Raw genomic sequence first — 22,067 nt, forward strand, 5'->3', positions numbered from 1 at the left:
CGGGGAGAGGCAGGGCAGGCGCTGGGACACGGGGAGAGGCAGGGCAGCTCCGTGTGTGCAGCTGTTCAGGTCTGCCCGCGGCCAAAGGGCCACCGTTCCCGTGGCATCAGAAGAGGCTCCGAGGAGAGCTGGTGCTCATCCCAGTAAGTCCCAGTAAGGCCAAGGAGCATCTCATTGTCTCCACAGCAGGAAAGGTGGGCAGCCCCTCCCCTCCCCTGGCGACCTGGGCCCTTCGGCTCCGTGCGTGCGTCTGGTTCCCCCCTGGCATCTGCGGGCCCTGACATGTGAACGGGCCTGGGGCGCAGGAGGACAAAGCCCGGGGCTGAGGCCCTGAAGAGCGGGCTCACTCAGGAGGCTCCAGGCTCAGCAGCCACGTCCCTGGGGCTCCGAGCCGTCCTGCACTCACACGATCCTAAGGGTAGGTGTGACCACAGCTCATGCTTACCGGACGCTATCTGCTCGGCCCCGGGCACGTTGAATTCATGTAACGCTCACGGCAGCCCTGGAGGGAGATGCCTAGTTTCTCCCGTGTCACAGATAAATAAACTGAGGCATGGTGAGGTCAGATAGGTCACAGAGCGCTCCCCTCCAGACTGCACTTGCCCCTGTTTTCTGATGCACCGTTTGGGGAGCGTTGGAATTAGGTGGGGGTTGGGTGTACCAGCGGCGTACCCCTAATGACAGGGGCTGGACCCCGTCCATGAGTGCACAGAGACTGTAAACAGGCTTCATGTGGCCTCCCCATCAGTCCCTCCCCTGTAGACCTTGACCCAGGAGCGGTCCTGCAGGAGGAAGCCGTGGCCCTGGGGGCGGGCAGGGAGCTGGGGAGGAGCTTGGGATGGGGACGGTCTTGATGGGCATGGGCTCCCCGAGGACAGCTGTGGTCAGTGTGGCAGGAGGCCCCAGCAGAGGCGGGGGACAGTGGTGTGGAGGGGCCCGGAGGGTAGGGTGGGCCGTGCGTGCGATGGGCGGCGTGTGAAAAACCAACGGCCCCGGCTCCAGGGGCTCCAGAGAAATGGGGTCCGTGGAGATGGGCGTTGGGGGCAGGCTTTGGTCAGGGTCAGAGAGATGAGGGTGTGCAGGTGGTTCGTGAACGAGGACGGTGCTCCCGAGCATGGTGGGAGGGGTGCAGGGAAGACAGCAGAGGAGAAGGGGTGTGTGGGGAGGAGACAGAACAGCCCTGTTAACGGTCAGGCTCCCCAGTCATGAGTAAGAACAAGCCCGTGAGCCCGCCGGCGGCCCTAATGCATGCAGCGGACTCTCACCTTGGCCCTGTGTGGGACCTGAGTGCCCTCTGTGAGGGCGTGGCCACACGGCCATGCCTGGGGGCCTGCTGGTCGGGCCTGGAGGGTGTGCAGGCCCCACAGCCCCCCCCCACCTGCAGTACCCGGCTCAGCTAGCTGTCCTGGGCCGGATTCCAGAGCCCCGACCGCCCTGTCTCACGGGCTGGAGCTGGCAGGAGTCTGGGAGCGCTGGTGAGCTGAACGTCACCAAGTGGCGGCCTGGGTGGCCGACATCGAGGGGAAGAAGCTGTGCCTCAGCTTCCGCAGGGAACCCTCCGGATGTCTGGTGTATGGGGCTCCCTCCTTGAATGAGAAATCCGCCCTCCTGGTTCCGGCCCCTTCTGTGAGCCACAGGCTCATTTTGCTCCCCCGGCTTCCGGGAGTCAGACCGAAGGACTCCTGCCTGTGGACGCATCCTGAGCTGCGTGACCGATGCATTTGCATTTCCAGTCCTGCTTCCGGTTTCAGCTCGCCGTGGTCTTACCTCACTTGACGGGGAGCGTCCAGAAGCAGAACCGGAGCCCTTTACCGGTGGCTACAGGTGCGGGCATTCGCTTCCTCACAAGCTGAGTGGGGAAGGTGCGGCAGTCGGGGTCCGGGCAGGATGCAGACACCCACCTGAGGTTGCAGCGGGGAAGCTCAAGACGATGGTTCTTAGCTAACGTGGTTGAAGGAGCGCCCTGAGGAAGACAGAGCGAACGTGCGCGGCAGCTTCCAGCTCAGGCTGAGCAGGAGACCCCACCCCACAAAGCCTGAGGTCAGACCTCCCTGGAGGTGTGTCTCCCGGGGGGACACACAGCTTCGGGGCTGGGGGCTGCAGCTGGTCACCCCCCAGAGGGTGTAGCCGGACCGGAGCCCACCGGGGCCACCGCCGCGTGGAGAGCACCGGCAGCTGCTGGTTTGCAGGCTCGGGATGACGGGGTGACGGAGAAGCTCCCCGAGGAGTGAGTGCGCTGGGCGTCCTGCACACGGCCGGCCGCTGCGCTCTAGACAGAGAAAGCCCTGAACCAGAAGAGGAGCCCTTTTGTCGGCTGCGCCTGCTGGTCTCTCTGGTACCTTCTATGGACAAACCGTGACCTTGCCCACGGGCAGAGGAGACATGTTTACAGCGTCCAGTTCCTACCCCACAAGGCGGGGCGAACAAGGATGCATGTGGAGCCAAGAGGCAGTAAACCCAAAGCGCGTGGTGGGTCCGGAGACCTGAGGTCCCTGAACGGCTGGGTCTCCGTCTCTGCCACCACCGGGCGTCTGCTCACCGATGCGTCCGTGTGGCTTGGGGAAATGCAGGGAGCCAGGCACGCAGGGTGCTCAGTAAAAGTGGCCCAGAGGGGCCGGGGCAGACCAGGCGTTTTTCCGCGGACTCGCCCTGGGTCTAAATGACGTCCGTGTCTCACCCGCCTGCTTCCAGACGCAGCGACTGCGCAAAGCGTGCTCCCCAGTGTAGGAAGGGGCAGCTCGCACGGCCCCTTGCTGCCCGGCGCGAGTCAGTGCAGGTCCGCTCAGATCACAGGGAACAGACGACTCTGAGCGTGAGCATCATTCACGAAGCTCAGGAAATGCATCCGTCACGTCACTGGCCTTCCTGCAAGGAGCCTCGTCCATCTGCACGCTTACTTCGGAGAGGAAGATTGAAAGAACGTGTCATTCCACAAGAGTCTGAAGACTTTTGCAGTGAGAAGTGGGATGAAAAATTCGGGGCGGGGCAGGGCAGGCACAGTGGGGGAGGGGTTAGGGTTCTGTGACCTGGAACGTTTGCAGACACCACACCCCCGAATCCCCCAGTTCCTGCCCCCAAATCTCAGCCTTGTGCATTGTTTTTTGTTTTAAGATTTTTTATTTGACAGAGAGCATGAGCAGGGGGAGTGGGAGACAGAGGGAGAGGGAGAAGCAGGCTTCCCGCTGAGCAGGGAGCCCGACGTGGGGCTCGATCCCAGGACCCCGGGATCACGACCTGAGCCGAAGGCAGACGCTTAACCGTCTGAGCCACCCAGGTGCCCCTCAGCCTTGTGCATCCTTACCAGCAAGTTGAGGGAATTGTAGACCTTTTCACCACTACCGGTTAATGATGAAAAATGAGGTCTTGGCCAGAAAGCATGGGAAACGTGTGTCCTGGGCATGAACTACAGGAGCGTCCACCCAGAGGCATTTCCAGAACAAGCTGCTCCTTTGGTGCTCTTTGCTGACTTTTCCATGAGGGTTTCTCAGCGTCGGCACTGTGGACATGTTGAGCCAAGTAATTCTCCGTCTTGGGAGCTACCTTGTTTGTGTGGGTGTTCAGCTGCGTCCCTGGCCTCTCCCTCCCAGCACCCCTGCATTTATGACCATGAGAAATGTCTCTAGACGTGTCCCCTGCACAGCAGTCAGCCCTGGTTAGAACCACCGAGCTACTCCCGACCAGAGGACCTCTGCACAGCACTTCAAACAACCCTGCGATCCTCAGATGAAGCTCACGAGGAAAAAGGTCAGCAAGAGTGACCTTACAGCACTGAGAGCCAATAAACTGTTTTAAAAGGAAGATGTCATCCCTTTACTCCTATAACCTAGGAAACCACATGCTTTTCAAGATTCTGGAGTTTGGTCTGAAAGGCTAGCCCTTTGGCCCTGGTGGTAGCGACCCCATGCGTGCTCTACTTGGACCGCGGGGCTGGCGGGGGCCCCACGCCTTCAGCCGGGGCTATAGCAGCCTAGACTTCGCTCAGGAAGCCAGCAGAGCAAACGAAAGACGGAATGGCTGGAGCCCCGCTCGCTGTTCGTAGCCGTACACGCGGCTTCTGGGACAAGACACCAAGGATGTTGGTGACCCCTGGGGCTTTTTCCAGAAAGCGGCTTATGGCTGCATGGTGGGTGCAAGCCACGTGCCTCCCCTGCTCACCATCGGTCTGGTCAGGTGGTGTGGGCCAGTGGGGCTGAGGCCTGGGCTGGGAGCACCCAGCGCTGCGTCGTCCGGGAGATGCTGTGTTGTAGTTACTGCTCATCGAGTGTGGAGGTCATGCCTGCAGCTCAGAGGCACGGGGTTTCCGTAACGGGGGCTGGAAGAAGGGCCTCCCCCGCGGTGGCCCCGCCGTGGAGGTGACGCAAGGCCTCAGCAAACCGAGAGTGGGTCAGGGAAGCTTGCATCCGATGGGGCTCTGAACACGGGCAGCACCCTCTGGGCACGGGGGGGGTCTGCGGCTGGGGGCAGGCGGGTCACCCGGGAAAGGGTGAGGGGGGCAGGGGTGCGGAGCAGAGGTGGGGGTATGCAGGCTCTAGGGGCCATGGCAGGCCGGGCTGGTTTTAGGCAGTGGACGCTTTTAGGAAGATCGTGGGGCAGCTATAGATTCAGGGAGACAGGTGCTGGCCCAGGATGGAGGGAAGCAGACAGGAGTGGAGATGGGGCGCTCGGGGCAGGGACTGGACGTGAGCGTCTGCAGCGGGCTGGTCTGGGGAGGGGAGATGCGGACTTCAGCACGGGGAGCCCAGGGCACCTCTCGGAGACTTAGCCGTGGCTCCCAGGCCCGGAGCCTAGAGAAGCAGGACTGTGCACATCCAACAGCAGAGCTGCAGATGTGTGGCCGTCCGCCTCCTCCATCGGCTCCTCCCCGCCACCCCGCGTTCCGGGACTCGGGCGCCGTGGGTCATGCACTCATCCCGCAGCGGCCTCCTCCTAGCTGGTTCCTTCCCCCTCTGTCCGCTCGGCCTGGGCGGTGGTGGTCCTGAATGCACAGGTGCGTGGGGCCACTCCTCCGTGTGCCCGCGAACCCCCGCGGGTCACTGCCACCCTCACCGTGGGGCACCCGAGCCCTGGCTTGCCCTCAGCCCGGTCACACTCGGACCCTTGTCCCCGGAACACGCCCTCCTCACCCCCACGTCTTTGCACAGACCGATCCCGGTGACTGCCTCCGAGCCCTGCACCCGCTCAGCTGCTGACTGTCCCCCTGCTGGTGTCTCCTACCTCCCGTGACAGGCCCGGTGTCCCCCTGAGAGCTGGTGCTCCCGCCCGTGTGGCGCCGCCTTACCCCCCACCCCCCGTGCTGTGAGCTCCCCCGGGAGGAGGCGTCCCGCTTCCCGGCCTGGGTGCACACTTGCACCGAGCCTGCCTCGGGCCGGAGCCCAGGACCCCAGCATATGACTCGGGGGGACGACTCGGCGGGGGCCATAGCCAGAAGGAAGAGTTGAGGGAATTCGTTTCTGATGGGCAAGACCCCAGCAAGGAGTCAGTGTAGCAAGTGGGGGCCGCAGGGGGGCCTCCCGCGCGGTGGGGTCATCCCCCCGGGTCCGTGATGACAGTCCCCATGGTCTGCCACGCCGTCACCTTCCGCGATGGTGACCGGGCCTGTCCACGCTGCCCTGAGCAACAGGTGGGCCGGCTTGTGCTCGGTTGCCCCGGGCGCCTGAGGCGGCCTCCTCCCTGCCTCCACCAGCCCCCCTGTGCGGACCAGGCCCATCCTAGACGTGTGGACGCCCAGACCAGCCCATGGGCGCGGTGCTTTGAAAGAGCTCCCCTGGCCTCGGTGTCTCATGAGCATTAGGAAAAGGCATTTCGGATTTCCAGATGCGTTTTTCTTAAACAGCAGAGTCCCATGTGCACAGTCGATTTTAATCCCTCTGATGGGGGCGCAGGGAATTATGTGCTTGTCTGATTTCATAGAACCTTTTCCCAGCTGTTACCACGTGGAGTTTGGAAAGCACAGTCGTGAGGCCTTCGGGAGAACATACGTGTTTCGTTACCACCTTTCCTGTCTCCGGCAGTATGTTAGATGTGTGCGCATGTGGGAGAGACAGACAGGGAGACGGGGACAGAGGGAGAGGCTGGGGTTCTCCCTGAACACTTAGCAGCCTCAGCTCCGTGAGCATGGCCGTTGGGAAGAGCAAGATGGGGCCTGGTCTGCGCCCAGAGCCTGACAGAGCTCACTGCCTCCCAAATGCTGTTGAGTGGTTCGGAACAAGAAAGAACGTTCCCGAGCTTTTCTTGATGTGCCTCCAGGTAACTCATTCTCTTGGGTTGAATCTTTAAAATGTCTTAGACAAATTTCTGCTCATTTTTTCTACTTGGTTTCTCCGTTGTGTATTCTTTGTAAAGCATAGGAGACAAGGTTGCCCTCCTTACGCATTAACGTGCTGATTCCTACAATGAGGCGTGTTCCTTCATGTCTGAGCCGGGCCCCGATGCCTCTGCTCTCAAGCCACCCAGTGCTGAGAGACGCTCAGAGGCAAGAGGAGGGGCCGTGGCTCCGGGCGCCTGCTGGAGGACCTCGTGGGATGCCACGTGTGGCCTCACCAAGGTCCCCGAAACCCGGTGAGGTTGGCGGAGCTCAGGGCCCGCTGAGGTCAGCTCCTCCTCTGGCAGAGTCAGGCTCCTGTAAAGAGCAGGCTGGGGACGAGGGGTCTGGAGTGGCAGAGAGGCTTTCCCTCCTCGGGCCCGCAAGCGTGCCACGGCGGGGGGGCTTGTGTCAGCCCACGCTCTGGGCCCCCCACACACGCCCCCGCCGAAGCTCCACGTGCCGTCGCCCAGGGCACCGTGGGCTCCGAGGCTTAAAGCCCCTGGCCCCCCAGCAGGTGCGCTCTGGGGAGAGCCGCCCTCCAGCGAGGGCCGGCGCCCTTGGCAGAGAGCCCCCACTTCCGTTCCACCTGCCCAGCCACGTGGTGCAGAAGTGGCCTGTCGGTCCGTGCGAGCGCGCGGGGGGCCGCGGACACGGGTGCCCGGCCAGCTCCGACAGGGCGTGCCGACGGGCAGTGTGGGGCGCTCCGGGCTGCAGTGGCTCTTCGGTCTCCCGGAGCCACGACGGGGCTTTTAAAGGCGGTGTCCTGTACGTCGGATCTTTCAGCTGAGAGTGGCCAGAGTAGCGGGCAGTTCCCAGGGCGGCCGTCGGAAGTCTGGTCGCAGTGGCAAAACCAGCACCACGGCCCGCAGAGCGCTGAGCAGCACTCCCACCAGCCGTCCGGTCAGGCCGAAGTGTTCCAGGTAAATCGAGCCAGCGCAGCCCGCTCGTAGGTATCGGCGCCTTCTGTCTGCTTCCTTTCCCCTCGCTCTCTGCTGCGGCCCCCCTGTGCGGAGGGCTCGGGTTCTGGCCCAGCCGGGGAGACGGGCCGGGAGCCCAGGCCTCAGTGTCCTCCCTGCTTGAGGACACCTGCGCCCCCCACGGCTGTCCGTTGTTGGAGACCCTCCCGGCCATCCCTCATGATGGGCAGCCTGACCTAGCCGTGCAACGGGAGGGGACCCCGTGACAGTCCCGCAGGGCAGTGCTCGGGCCCCTCGGGGTTTCCCCGGCCCCACCTTCAGACAGAAGTTTCCATTGGAAGAAGGTTCCAGAGGGAGGCATGAGCCTGTTGACTCCCCCTGAGCCAAGCGCTTGGCCGGTCCCACCAGGCCCGCGTGAGGGAGAAGGACCTCCCACAAGGGCCGAGGCACCCCCCCACACCCCGCATCCCCGTCCCCATCATGCCCACAGCTCCAGGTCCGCCTTGCCAAGCAAGGATGGGCAGGAGGCACATGGAGGGAGGGATTGGAGGCCTCCCAGTTGGTAAGCCCCACCTTCCCCAGGGAGCGTCCGCTCTCCTTGTCCCCAGCACCTTTCCCACCTGGCCAAGCAACATCTTCGCAGGCGAAGGTCTAGAACCAGATGTCCCTCTAGGTCTCCAGAGGGACAGTATTCTGACCTCCTTCCTCCATCCTTACGCCTCACAGCCGTGTGTAAGGCAGACTTCCCCAACCTGATTTTTCATGGTCACGAGGCTAAGAATTCTTGGTCAGATAAGCTTGTGAAACACTGGCTAAGCAAATTATTCAGTTTCTTGCCTGTAGGGCTTATCAGAACCTTATTATACTCATAAGCACTGAGGATTTTTAGGAGGTAGACAGACTCTGCCATTTCCCAAACTCTCTTGTCCACAGAATTCTTTTCTCCCAGAGTATCTCATGGGCCAAGAATCTGACAGAACACACTTTGAGAAATTTGCCATTGAAATATTGCTGTTCCCGTTTTCTGGATGGGCAGTCTGAGGCCCACAGAGCCTGAAGGGCTTGCTAAAAGTGAAGCCTGACCACACAGGGGTTTGGCCCTGCCCTCAGAATGCACACAGCCTTCCTTGTGCTCAACCTGGCACCGAGTTTCTATTGCATTTTGAGCATCGACCATTTGTCCCTTGCTTGGTGCCCGGCTAGGTTCACCGCACCAGTGGGGTTCTTGTCCACCCTGTGTCCTGGCTCAGCCTCACACAGACAGAGCTTATGTCCTGAGGTTGTGTTGACCTGCTGGGATGCCACTTCCCCGGGGAGAGCAGCTTCCCCGCTCTGGACATTTGAGGACCCCTGAGATTGTCCCCCAGAGACAGGCTGTCCCCGGGCTGCCTCCAAGGGGGATGAGCGTGAGGGGGCGTGGCAGGCTGGGCTCCTGGGGCGCGCGGGTGCCCAGGAGGATGAGCTGACGCCCCCACGGCTTTCTTTTCTGCCCCCCTGCAGGACATGCTGCCCATGCCCGGAGATCCGACCCAGGGGACCGGCAACTATAACATTGAAGACTTCGCGGACCTGGGCATGTTCCCGCCGTTTTCTGAGTAGCGGCAGGCAGATTGCGGCCGGCGCTGGGCAGTGCCCCCCACGCGGGCGGGACCCCCCCACGCCCTGCTTGCCCCGCCCGCCCCGCCACGGGACCCCCCAGCGGAAGGCCTCTCACCCCCATGCTCCCCCCAGCACAGCATCGCTCAGCCCACAGCCGGGGCTGCCCGGCCACCCACCAGGAGCCCTGGTGGATACTGGGGGGCCGCTGTATTTATTGTACTCTTACCTGTGTATGCTTGGGAGGTGAGCCCGTCGGGTCCTGGAGGTCTGGTTGTGAATAATCTCCTAGCAGACAGTGTCCACCTATAAAACGTCCGGTCCCAGTCCCAAGTGCCCAGGCCTGCCCAGGACACGGGAATGGGTTTCTTCTTGCCTTTGACATCTGTGGGTGGGTGGGGCTCGGGTGCTGGAAGGGAGGCGAGCAGGATGCACGGCCTTTGTTCTGCGAGCTGGGACCCAGAGGTGGACCCCGCTCCCCCGTCCCCAGCTCAGCCAAGTCTGTGTGTGCGTCCGTCCGTCCGTCACGCTGTGGGATGTGTGTACTCTGTGTGGTGTGATGTGAATCCCTGTCCTGATGGGTGTGCTGTGCCCCGTACGTGTCGTGTGGCCAGAGTGAGCGTCCAGAATCCAGGGGCCCCCGCGTGCAGCCCCCACCCCCAGCGCAGCGCCCCCCGGCTGGAGGGAGCTTGGCCCAGGGCCTGGGCGCCGGGCTGGGCGGAGCAGCTGACGTTTCATAGGGTCGCCAGGGGTCGTGGCTGGGAACCTGCTTGCCTTCGTGGGTCAGCTCCCGGGTCCAGGCGCCCCTCTGAGAGGAAGCGGCCCCCTCCTCTCCCAGGAGGCCCCCGAGGGAGCACTGGCCCTTCCTGGTTACGCGCAGGTGTCTCCCCCCTGGTCCCCAGCCAGCGCCTGCCAAGGGCACACCTTGAGGTCACAGAGCCCGAGGCCCCTCTGCAGAGGACTGGACGGGAAGGCAGGACGTCCGGGCCTCGGCGGCCACATTACACTCGGCCGCTCTGGAGCTGGTTCAGGTGTGGGCCCGTGCGTGGAGACAGGAGAAACCTCTCCCACCAGGCCGCCTGGCCTTCCTTCTGCTGCCACCGGGGGCAGAGTGCAGGTCTGTGAGGCAGAAGGCTGGGCTTCCCGTGCTGATTCTGGTACGCACTCACCGGGGCCTTGAATTCCTCAGATGGTCTCGAGACGGGAGGAAGAGCTGACTTCTAGAAGCTTCTGCCTGGCTGAGCCCATGGTCCCTGGCTTGCTGTGTTTCCCTCTATTCAGTGACCTCGCGGCCCCGTGCCCCGTGCCCTGAGGCAGGCTCTCCGCCTCTCGTCTCTGTCTTTTCCTGCAGCCAGGCTTCCGTTTGGCCTCACCGTCCATGGGCTCGCTGCCTCCCATGTGGGAGGGACACTACACTGGCGGCCCGGCAGGTGGAGGAGCCCGCCCCCAGGACAGCCCTGCATCTCTCCCGGGGTCCCTCAGGCAGACCTCCTCAGGCACCCGGCTCAGAAACAACCCGTGTCCCCCCACCCCCAGGATTTCGGAGGGCCCGCCGAGTGCGGAGGGCTCTGAGCTGCCTGAGCGCAGAGTGAGCCCAGCGGGCAGGAAGGAGGCAGGGGTGGGGCGGGGGGTTGCATGGACCTCCGCATGCTCTGCATTAAACGCCGGCCCCTGTGTGGGGTCCAGAGGGGACCCCTGCGCCCGTCTTGCTTGGAGAGCTCCACCTACGAAAGTCCAAAGTTGTTTGGTAGCATCCCTGTGGCTGGTAGTCCGCTTTGTGTGCTCCCAGTTCCTAGACTCTAAAGTCACACAGACTGAACAGTTCCTAGAGCGGCTTTTAATCCTTCGCGTATAGTGGTGATTGAGTCCCGGGTTCAGGTCGTTTTACCCTCAGGAGCCTCTTCGCTTCAGGGGACATGGTGGGCCCGACAGTGCCAGAGCCAGAGGGGGCTCCCCCGTGCGGGCCCTGCCCTTGGGGTCACCTCCGCCTCCGCAGCCTGAGCCTACCCCAAGCAGGGGACACGATCATTTCCAAGAAAGGCACAGAAATCACTTTCAGATCAAAGAATGGTTTCTCCGTGAAACAGAAACAGACTTTTTGTGGCCTTTCACCTGTGAGTTTCGAAGTTTGGGGGGTTTCATGTTTGTTTTTTCCTTGTTTCCTGGAGAGAACTGGGGATTTCCTTAGATGTGCCCATCAGGTTGACGCTGTGACCCGGGGTTGCGCTGGACACCGAGGGGCTGCGGACCAGGGGAACAAGCCTTGCAGCCACTGCTGTCTGTCGGGGTGCAGACAACTCAAGGCTCGGTCCTGGAAGGCAGGGACCGTCGGTGACTGAGGCCGGGCGTGATGGGGAGTACCGTGACTCGGGCGGCCCGGCCCCCTTCCTTCCGGCTCTGTCCCAGGAGCCTCGACAGGGAAGCCCACGGCAGTGCGATCGGCCTGCAGGAGCGCTCTGTCCTCTCGACTCCCCATCCTACTCCTTGGTTGTGATTCTTGGAAGCCATCCCGCGACCAGTAAGAAAACAGACAGGACTGGAAGGTTCTCTGACCCAAGAGATGCACCCCCACCCCGAGGAGTCTTGCGCCAGACCGGAATAAGAGTTAAAACCACAGAGGGTCTCATCCCAGTTTGGAGGAGCGCGTCCTGTGTCAGGCCCGCGCACCCAAGAGGGGACCGTGTGTGGACCCTGCTGTCGGCACGACCTCCAGCCAGGCCCCCCAGACTCCTCTCCCAGCTCGGCCGGGACGCACTCCCTCACTCACGCCCCCTCTCCTTGGGCCCGGCAGGCCGGCCTCCCACAGAACAGGCGGAGCCTTGGGGGAGGACACAAGGCAGCCATTTTGAGGCTCACACGGGACTTGGCTAGTGACGGTGGCTGTGGCCGAGGAGGTTCTAGAACATTCTACCTACGTACCCCTCCCACGAGTTTTGTTTTTAGCTGTGGTTTCAGGGAGTGATAGAGCCATCACAAACAGCCGCGTTCTCTTATGCTTCCCGATACATTAAACCCACCCCCTTTGCTGTTTCACGAAGACCTTGTGGAGAACGGGAGCGTGCTGATAGTTGATGGAACTACCGTCAGGGAGCTCGGACCTCTCAGCCAGTAAAGAAACCGTGTCTCCCCCCAGATTAGCCACACGTGACCGTGACCTCCCATCCACGTCTGCCAGCCTTAGCCAAGAGATGGGACAGGCCCTGGGGAAATGAACGGTGGCTTCAACCTTGTACATCGGCCCTTGGGAGCAGCTGAGCTCTGCTGGGACCGTGACCTCCACTCACCTGGGCCCGCCTGTTGCCTGCCAGTTAAGACCTGTCGCCAGGCCAGTCAAAGCGCTAGTGAGTCACGAGTCAGGGCACAGGTGGTCTTGGTTGTACCGGAAACTATGAGTCTGGTCGTTACTTGCCAGGGGCCCATTCCCTCCTCCCTCCACCCAGTCCTTGTGTGGTGTGTGCTAAGGGGGCCACTCCCCCTTTCCCTCGACTGCAAGGGTCTGGGACAACCTGAGAGGCACCCGCCATGGTGCTGGCAGCCGTTCACGGAGAGAGCTGCCTGGGTCTGTGGCCAAAGCTGGTTTTGTGGTCCAGCAACCAGCCAAAGCCTGTGTGGGGCACCGACCGGGAAGGGAGAGGCTGTGCCAGACGCGGGGCGACTGGCTCCCCGGGACAGCCTCGTTCTCCTTCGGAGGTGACAGGCTTCCGTGGACAATGTAAGCACCTCGTCATTTCCCTTGTAGCCTTTCTTCGTATGGCCGTGAGCTGTGCTGTGGGTAAATCATCATTTGTATTTCTTGAATGTTCTCTATGACTAACAGTTATTGAGTTGGTTGTGTATATGTGTAACTAATGTAACTGCCTTTTAAAATTTCATTACAATAAAAATGACTTTGCTCTGAACAGTGAACAGCGCAGGCCAGCTTCGTGATTGAGCGGTTCAGGGAACCTTCTGTTGGACTTTGGGATATATCTGGGATCACACCTCTTCCTAAGGGCTGTGTTATATCTCTCACTGCCGGCCAAGAGCGGAGAGTCCCTGGGTGCTAAAGAGGGGCCCTTCCGGGGGTCTAGCTACATAGGAGAGGAAGGTGCTTGCCCTTGTCTATCAGGCAAAGCTCTCTAGAAGGCTCTCTGCGTGCTGTATTTGTGAATCATGACAAACCTGGGCTATGTGGTTATTAGTCCCAGTTTATAGATTATGAAACAGGACTTGAGAAGTTAAGTGACTTATCTAAGAACTGACAGGAAGGAACTGGCAGAACCAGGATTTGATCTCAAATCCTCACTCCAAACCCTTTATCTATTGTCTTCTTCAAACACTCTTTATTTCTTTTTAAAATTCTCCCAAACGTTAGTGTTTTAATATGCTCAAGCCTCTAGTAAATACTTACAAATTCTAACCATTCTCTGTTGAGAGATGACTATTTGGAGTCTAGCAAAATGGCAGGCTGAAATAATTTAAACACTTTTCCATCAAACATCTGGTGTCCCTATTTTTTTTTTTACAGCTTTATTGAGCTATTATTGATATAAAATAAACTGCATATATTTAAAATATACATGGGGGGAAATTTTTGTGACCTTGAGTTAAGCATAGATTTCTTAGATACTCCACCTAAAGCATGATCTATAAAGGAATAAAATTACAAATTGAACTTCATAAAAAAAATTCAAAACTTTGCTTTTCAAGGACACTGTTAGCAGGATGAAAAGATCCACCATCGACTGGGAGAAAACATTTGTGAGCCATGTATCTGGCAAAGGACTTGTATCCAAAATATGTAAAGAACGCTTACAACTCAATAAACAAGTTAGGACAAAAGAGGCAAAAAATTTGAACAGACACTTCACCAAAGAAGACACAAAGTGGGAAATAAACACATGAAAACGTGGTTGGGATCGTCAGCCATCAGGGAAATGCACATTCTAATTCCACTAGCCATTAGGATGTTTCAACATTTAAACAGACTGATACAGCAAGTCTTGTCCAGCATGTGGAGGGCCTAGACGCCCCCACAGTCCTTTTGCATAACAGTTAGGCAGCTTCTTAGAAAGTTAAGCACAGGGCGCCTGGGGGGCTCAGGTGGTTAAGCGACTGCCTTTGGCTCAGGTCATGATCCTGGAGTCCCGGGATCGAGTCCCGCATCGGGCTCCCTGCTCAGCGAGGAGCCTGCTTCTCCCTCTGACCCTCCCCCCTCTCATGTACTCTCTCTCATTCTCACTCTCTCAAATAAATAAATCTTTTAAAAAAAAAAAGAAAGGCGCACATGCACCATAAGACCTAGTCTTTCCACATCTAGGTATTTATTTGCCCAGCGGAAATGAAAACGTGTTTCCCCACAAAGACTTCAGTGGGAATGTTGTAACCACCAAGAGCCAGAAACAACCTAAATGTCCATCAGAAGGTGAGTGGGCAAATCGTGGTATATCCACACAATGAACACTACTCAGCAACGGAAGGGAACAAAGACAAAGTGTGGATACAAGCAATGATAAGATAGATCTCAAAAACATCATGCCGAGCAAAAGAAGCCAGGCACAAAGGCACCACATGATTCCACGTATACGAAATTCCAGATAAGAACTAGCTAATCAGCAGGACAGGAAGCAGGTCCGTGGTTCTGGGGCTGGAGGGGAGGAGAATGGAAGAGGGGATGGGAAGGTTCTAGATTTGATGGGTGGTCACAAAGGTGTATACAAATGACAGAACTCATCAAACTCTTCACTGAAGATGGGTCCTTTAAGTTACAGTATGTATAAATTCTATCCAAATTAAGTTGATATAAAAACAATCACAGGAGAGTTTTTTTGTGCGATTTGACAAGGTAATCCAAAATTTCCTATGGAACTAAAGAGAAATCATACCCAATACATTTAATTGAATGAGATATTTAACGAAGAGAAGGAGGAAGAGGAAGAAAATGAGAAAAATGGAGCATTCAGGCTTCTAGACATGTGGAAGCTTTGTGATGAGAAGCGTGGATCTAGAACACTAGCTCAGGGGAATACAGCAAAGAACCTAGGAAGACACACACGTTCGGAAGGGAGATTGTCCTTTGGGAGAGCCAGCATCACAAGTCACGGGGACCAGGTGGGCTACCAGTCAATGGTGGCAAATGGCAGGAAAAGAAGCCATTTGATCCTTATCTTACCCAAGATACAAAATACAGTACACAAAAAATACACTCCACAGAGATGAAAATATCTGAATGTTAAAAAGTGATGTATGTAAAACATTTAGAAAAAAAAAAAACTAGGAAACTGTATTTATGGAATCAAATCTGGGAAGGATTTCTCACACCAGGCGTGAAGACCACAAACCCCACAGTAAAATACTGATGTGTTTGAACTCACTGAAAAATACTCAGCTTAAAAATATGTAAAAAGACAACTGATAAGCTGGTAGGAAATATTTGCAATTTATATTGTATATGCCCAACAAAATGGTATTGGCACAGAGTATTCAAAACATATGAAGGATTCATTAAAACCAATGAGAAAAATACAACTTAACAGATACACGGCGAAAGTGTTAGAACGGTCAATTCATAAAATTCAAATGGCATTAAACTTATCAGGAGGGGCTGGACCTCCCTAGTAATTCAGGGAAATGCAAAACTGAAACAAGATAACGATGTCCTTGGATTCCCTGAGTCTGATAAACACGGTTGTTATTGAGGATATGGGGAAACAGGGACCTTCGCTGATGGGAAGCGGGCCGGATGCTCTGGAGAGTTAGGTAACCCTGCAGGTCAGGGAGGTACAGGACCCCTGACTCAGCGACCCCAACTCCAAGCCCTGTCCTAGGAAGCCTCCTGCACGAGCACAAGAGGACAGTGAAAAGATTTGTCGTGCCGTGTGTAGCAGTGAAAAGTGAGAAACATCTAACCGTCCCTCGGTGGAGACAGGAATAAACTCATTTAGTCACACAAAGGAATACAAGGCAGCCCATAAGGGGGTCTTGTTGCAGCATGCAAAAATTCTAAAACTAGGGTACTGAATTTAAAATACTGTTCATAGGGGCGCCTGGGTGGCTCAGTCGTTGAGCGTCTGCCTTCGGCTCAGGTCATGATCCCGGGGTCCTGGGATCGAGCCCCACATCGGGCTCCCTGCTCCGCGGGAAGCCTGCTTCTCCCTCTCCCGCTCCCCCTGCTTGTGTTCCCTCTCTCACTGTGTCTCTCTCTGTCAAACAAATAAAAAATCTTTAAAAATAAATAAATAAATAAAATACTGTTCATATTTTTATAGCTCAGGGCAATCACCTATTTTGTTAGGTGTTAGATAAGTTGTTAGAGTTTGAAAAAAAGAGTCTCATGGACCGACCGACAGGTACAACTCTGGATAGAGAGGCGAAGAGATGTAAGGTTTGTGTGGCTGAGTTCCTTCAGATTAAGAAAGGAGAGAGAGGGGTGTGTGGATTGAAAGTAAAGGGAAGAATTAGGGCAAAATGTCCAACAGCTGGTCTCATCTTGGCGCTGAGCAGAGAGGAGTATGTTTCCCTTCTCTCAAGTTCGCTGTGTTCTGGAAATATTTAATAATTGCACATAAATCAGCAAGTGAGAAAGCAGCTATTTAATCTCACCAAGTAGTCAGGGAAACGCGAATTGAAGTAACAATGAGACAACATTTCTCGCCCCCCGCCCCCCGCCCGTGGGCTGCCGAAAGCACCGAAGAGTACTCACACCCATCACGGATGCACGTGCAAGAATTTTCTGACATACTTTTGGTAGAACTGTACCTTTTCACAACTTAACTTTGAGTGACGATATCTTTTCGTTGAAAATAAACATGTCTGGGACCCGGGCATCTCCATCCTAACGTGCCTCCCGGCGAGATAAGAGCCTGAAGTACGCGAGTGTAGGTGTGCGAGCGTGCGCGGCCGCAGTATTCCGCGGCGGAGAACGAGTGTGGACTGAGGCAAAGCCCGCTAGTCGAGGAATGAATGAATACACTGGAAAACGTCCTTTCATTAAATGTTACATAGCGTCACCTCCGTGTGCGAACAAATACAAAGCAACCCCACTTCAGGCCTGACAGCTGGAGCCTGTTTCTCGCCCAAACTCTCCCCCGCGTGTCCTCAGGCCACCTGCTAGGCAGGGGGCTGGGGCTCCACAGGGAAGACATGCTCCCCGCCCCATGGAAACCCCGTTCCTGGGAGAGAGGCAAGCAGACAGAATATGACATTCCAGAATGTGCGAAGGGTTTGGGTATAGAGGACCCCCATCCCGCACCAACACAGGTGGGGAGGAGGAGCGGGGAGGGGCCGCATGGCAGGAAGGGTGTGCTGAGCTTGGCTTAACCAACAGGTCCCAGCTGGGGCCCATCAGCAGCGCAGCCTTCCCCCTGGGAGCCCAGCTTGGGGGTCCAGACGACACTTAACGGGTTCCCACCTCCAAGCCCGAGTCCCTTACAAATCCCGAAGTAGGTATGCCCGCCCCTCAGCCGGACAGCGGCTGGAAAGGACTGGAACGCCGCCCGCCTCTGGTTACAGCCCCGCTCCTGGTTCCTCCCACGGAGTTCACGGCTTTCCCGAGGAGTCACGTGTGCGCGCAGAAAGCGGGAAGGCGGGGGGGGGGGGGCTGGCGAGGAGGAGAAACCAGCAGGGCACGCGGCCGTTCGCCAGTGGGAGAGAAGTCCTCCTCCCCGAGGCTCCTCGGAGCAGAAGCCACGTCACCTCCTGGGTCTCGTGGAACCTCCGCGCCCCGCACGGCCGCCGAGTTCTCCCCGTGGCCACGTCTGAGCCTAGGCTGGGCCACGGAGCCACGGCTCGAGCCCTCCCGCCCCCGCAGGCTGGGCAGCCCCACAACGGTCCCGATCACAGTGAGCTCGCCGTGGCGGGGGGAGGCTCGGTGGGGGCCTCGGGGAGGGGTCGGCCTCGGCTCGGCAGGGGGGAGGGCGGCCGAGAGCCGGGGGAGAGACAGCTGGTGGCCCCGGCTGAGCCCCGGGCGGACGGCCCGTCTGGGGCCAGGTGGACCAGGACCGCGGTCAGCAGGGGGTGGGGCACGAGAGCCTCCCTTCTGGGACCGTGGAGCGTGGCCCCTGTTTGTGGCAGGAAACGTCCAGGGGACTGTTTTCCCTCCGTGGGCATGAGGCAGGGAGGCCGTGTGAGGGAGGCTGGCGTTTAACCCGAAGGCGGCCCCGGGGAGGGACATCCAGGGAAGGCTGGGACACCTGGGCGTGACAAAGACAAGCCCATGGCACTTGGGCCCGGCGGCCGAGAGAGAGGGCACACCTGGGACAGAAAATCCGAAGGCAAGAAGCAATGGGGGAAAGGCAGGTCAGGCTGTGTGGCCCGGGGGCCCAGATGGGAACGCTGGTCCCCAGTGTGTCCTGGACCCAAGGACCCTGGGCCCCAGGAGATCCTGAGCACAGGACACAGGCCGGGGTTGGGAGAGCACAGCCCCTCCAAGGAGACCACGGACGGCCAGTGGGGGACAAGCCGCTTGGGGGGCCCTGCTGCCCACTCCCCCTCACTCCAGCCCTTTCGCCTTCCCTCTCGGGCACGGGAACCCCATCTCTGTGGAAGGACTGTCCTCAGCTCCTGGGCCCTGCTCTGCCAACATACAGGCCCAGTGGCACCTGGGATCGTCTATCTCACCGAGAGCTGCCCCTTAGCAAGGACCCGTGGGTGCAGGGGAGTCACAAACCCCCGCACCCCAGCTCCCCTGCTTCCTGCTGAGGAGCCTCCACGCTGTCCGGGTGCTCGAGCATCCCTGGGAGACTGAGATATACTGACCCTCTGCAGAAACCCTATTTGCCAGATACTGGGGCCTGCCCCCTCTTCTTCCTTTCCCATCCCACTTCCGGGGGGGAGGTGTCTCCCTTCCCTGGTGGTCAAGCTCTGCCATCCCGAGTCTCCTTGAGCAGCGTCCCCTCCAGCCCCGGACAGCTCCTGGGAGCGCCCCTTAGGACCCTCGCACGAGAACATGCTTCTTAGATTCTGCTTCTGAAGAACCCAACCTCATACACCGAACATGGACAAAGAATTGGGAACATGTAACCACCTCATCGTTCTAGCAGAAAAAAAGAAATGTAAAGAAGATGTCTTTTAAAGAACTAGACATACAAAGGATTGAGCCTTTATTTGTCAATAAAAACAGATGAATATTTTTGGTAGTATTTGGTACCGTAGATGGGACAGGACTTCGTCCTCAGAGATGCCTGTTCTCGCCAGGGCCTGGGAAAGTAGCTCACCCCCGTTTACCTGGGACTTTCCCAGTTGCAGCCGTGGAAGTCCCATGTCCTGAAAACAAAGTAAACAAGGACATCGGGTCACCCACCCGGGACCCCAACATTTTCTGGCAGTGACAGCAGCGCCCCTCAATAGGAAGGAAGACACCGACATTTTGCAGTGGATTTTGCAAGGCCGCCGATGGCTGGAGCTGGACAGGATCTCGGCGGGACCTGAGAGCGGCATTCTTAGGTAACAGAAGGGAAAGGGAGTCCAGAAGTTCACTCGAATCTTGCTCTGTTTCTCAGAAGCTTTAGCAATAGAGGAATGCTCCTCTCGGCCCTGACCGTCGCGATGAATGAGGCCACGCATCAGACCCACGCAGATCCACAAAAGCGGGGGGATCTTCTTTACTTTTCAAGTAGGCTCCAGCCCAGCCTGGAACCCAATGCAGGGCCCGAACCCACAACCCAAGATCAGAGTTGGACGCCTCACCGACTGAGCCCCCCGGGTGCCCCAAAGCGGGGGGATTTTCTATGCCACCAGCAACTGACCAGACCTGCGGAGACGGACCCTTCCCCTCTGACCGGGTCAACTGTGCGTGTCCTACCCGAGAACGCTGGAAAGGGGACGGCAGAGAAGGCGACCCGGCCCGGTGGCTTGGCCCGCTGAGGGAAGCCTGGGGTCTTCGAGGCTGGGCTTTCCGCGGAGAGCAGGTTTCTGCCCTGAGGAAACCAGCACAAGATCCCTGTGGTCTCGCTGGTCCCTCTGGGGACCCCGAGGAGAAGGAGGGGCAGACGCCGGAGCCTGTCCCAGGGGAGGAGAGAGGGAAGAGGCCCGTGGCCAGGGGTCCCACGCAGGGGCCACGTCAGAGTCAGCCGGTGTGTTCCTTTCCCCCCCAGGGCCACCCTGACAAGTTAGCACAAACCGGTGGGTTCAAACAACAGCAATATATTCTCATGATTCTGGACACCACGTTCTGAAATCAAGGTGTCGTCAGGGCGGGTTCCCTCCGGAGACCGTGAAGGAGCGTCTGAGCCGTGCCTCTTGCAAGGTTTTGGTGGCTGCCGAGAAGCCTCGGTGTCCCTCGGCGCGGGTCAGCATGCCCCCCGGTCTCCGCCTGCGTGTCCACAAGACCTTCTTCCCGAGTCCCTGTGTCTCAAATCTTCCCCCCTCCTTTCTTGTACAAGGGCCCCCTCGCCGGTCTAGGGCCCACCCTAAATCCAGGATGATCTCATTTCAGGATCCTTCACCTCATTACGCCTGCAAAGACCCTATTTCCACATAAGGTCACTTTCCCATGTCCCAGGGGTGAGGACTGGGACCTATTTCGGGGAACACAACTCAACCCACTCCGCACAGCAAGTGTGAGGGACAGTCTCAGTCGCTGGGTCTTCTGCAAAGATATGCAGGAATCCAGACTGTCCCAGAAGCGTGGAGGACCCAAATGGAATACCCCAGAATGCAAGGAATCGCCGATGACACCCTCGCTGCTGGGGTGGGGACCTAGGGAAGTACGTGTCGGTTGCGGAAGATGCCCTCGGATGAGCAGAGACAACAGGTGCGTGAGGTGGGAACACAGACCGCCGGCAGGCCTGGGAGAGGCTAGGCAGGCCCCAGCGGGGCAGCTGGGCGTCCTCCGTGCCAGAGCGCGAGGCTCAAGGACAGCGGGCCTGGGACTCTCGGGCCCTCGAGAAACAATAGTAAGTGGTGACTTACCTCCCTTCTCTAAGATCCTCCCTTCGGGTTTCTGTCTACACCAGCACGACCACAGTGTGGAAGACACATCACCACGGGACGCTGGGAGGCTGGGGACTGTGACCTCCACCCCCAGGTGAGGAAGGGAGGGAGCAGCTCAGTGGAGAGTGGTTTTTGGGAGGCCGAGGTCCAGCGGCACTCCTTTTCGGGGTCAGAACGTGGCTGGTTTGGAAACGAGAGGTGGAAGGAGAGACAGTCTCCTCCGGGAAGGCGGCCTCCAGCTCTGTGACTCGTGGGGCAGGGGGAGGAGATGGGGAAGGGCAGGAATTAGGGCTCCGTCCAGAAAGTGGGGCGGTGGGGGGAGACCTGGCAGGATAGGGGCAAAGGTCACCGATCCCTCAAAGCACCCTTGCCAGCAGGCTGCACGCAGAGGGGAGAGCGGGGCTTTGGTGAAGAAACCCATGCAGCAGGGAGAGGAGTGAATCCTCACAGTTTGAGACTAGGAGGTTCAGTGACAAAGGTTTGGGGTTTTGTTCCTTTTCGTTTTAAATTAAAACATATCACGTTCTTACCTCTTTCTGGAATCTATTTCTCAAGAGGACAAGATTATGCTCCAGAAACACCCTAGAATGGACAAATCCCCCAGGATGGGGAACCGGTAAGTTCATCTCCGCATCTCCTCCTTCTAACACAACGTCGGGAAGAGTGATCAAAGCATGTTTGCAGATGGGCTGAATCTGAGCAAATTGATCAAAGGGCCATGTTGGATCTGCCCATCGGGCGCCGGCGCCCTCCACCCGGACGCATCTTCTTGGCCAAGGGAATCCTGCTGGAACCTCTCACCAAGAGCACGAGCACTGGACGGAACTGACCTTCATTTCCAATGACAACTTTGACTTTCTTGGGCATCATTCATTCAAAAGGGTGGAGCAAATCCCGGAGAGCATTCCCAGTGGACCCTGGATACTTGCCCCATGGGGAATATTTCCGTGGGGAGCCCACGGGAGGGCCTGGATCTCCCCACGCGTGTACCGGTCTCCCGGAGTCTGGGGAGATACTTAGCCCTGGCTGGTCCAGGGGACCGCAAGCGCAGGAGCAGTGGGGACAGGCAGGGCACGACCGGGCAGGACTGCGCAGACACTGAGGGATCTACATGGTAGAGAGGGTTGGTACTTCCTTCTTCCACGTGGGCCTGTCTGGTTTGTGCTGAGATCCGAAGACCAGGAGGAGGGAGGACCAGGGCTCCTGGAGGAAGTACAACAGTGAGGCTGGCTGAGCCCAGAAAGAGGGGAGTCGCTCAGCTCTCAGAGAGGGAGGCCCTTGTACCCCATCCAGCTCAGAGGATGCGGGGGAAAGCCAGGCCTCACTGCAACACCAAGTCT

The 22,067-nt window shown here is 58.3% G+C and overlaps 1 protein-coding gene across 7 annotated transcripts in view; it reads left to right on the top strand.

Moving 5' to 3' along the window:
* ARNT2 (aryl hydrocarbon receptor nuclear translocator 2) overlaps positions 1–12,723 on the top strand; it is a 156,962-nt gene extending 144,239 nt beyond the window's left edge. For 5 of the 7 annotated variants that reach the window (XM_032392058.1, XM_032392061.1, XM_032392060.1 and 2 more), the window contains 2 exons: positions 7,088–7,224; positions 8,722–12,723. In XM_032392058.1, the coding sequence (XP_032247949.1) occupies positions 7,088–7,224; positions 8,722–8,820 (236 nt within the window). In that variant the 3' untranslated portion in view covers positions 8,821–12,723. Of the gene's footprint in view, positions 1–7,087; positions 7,255–8,721 lie in introns of all 7 variants that reach the window. The other 2 variants (XM_032392062.1, XM_032392056.1) reach the window with 2 other exon arrangements.
* The last annotated feature ends 9,344 nt before the right edge of the window (positions 12,724–22,067 follow it).

Source organism: Phoca vitulina, unplaced genomic scaffold (assembly GCF_004348235.1).
Source record: "Phoca vitulina isolate PV1807 unplaced genomic scaffold, GSC_HSeal_1.0 scaffold65, whole genome shotgun sequence".
Lineage (NCBI taxonomy): Eukaryota > Metazoa > Chordata > Mammalia > Carnivora > Phocidae > Phoca > Phoca vitulina.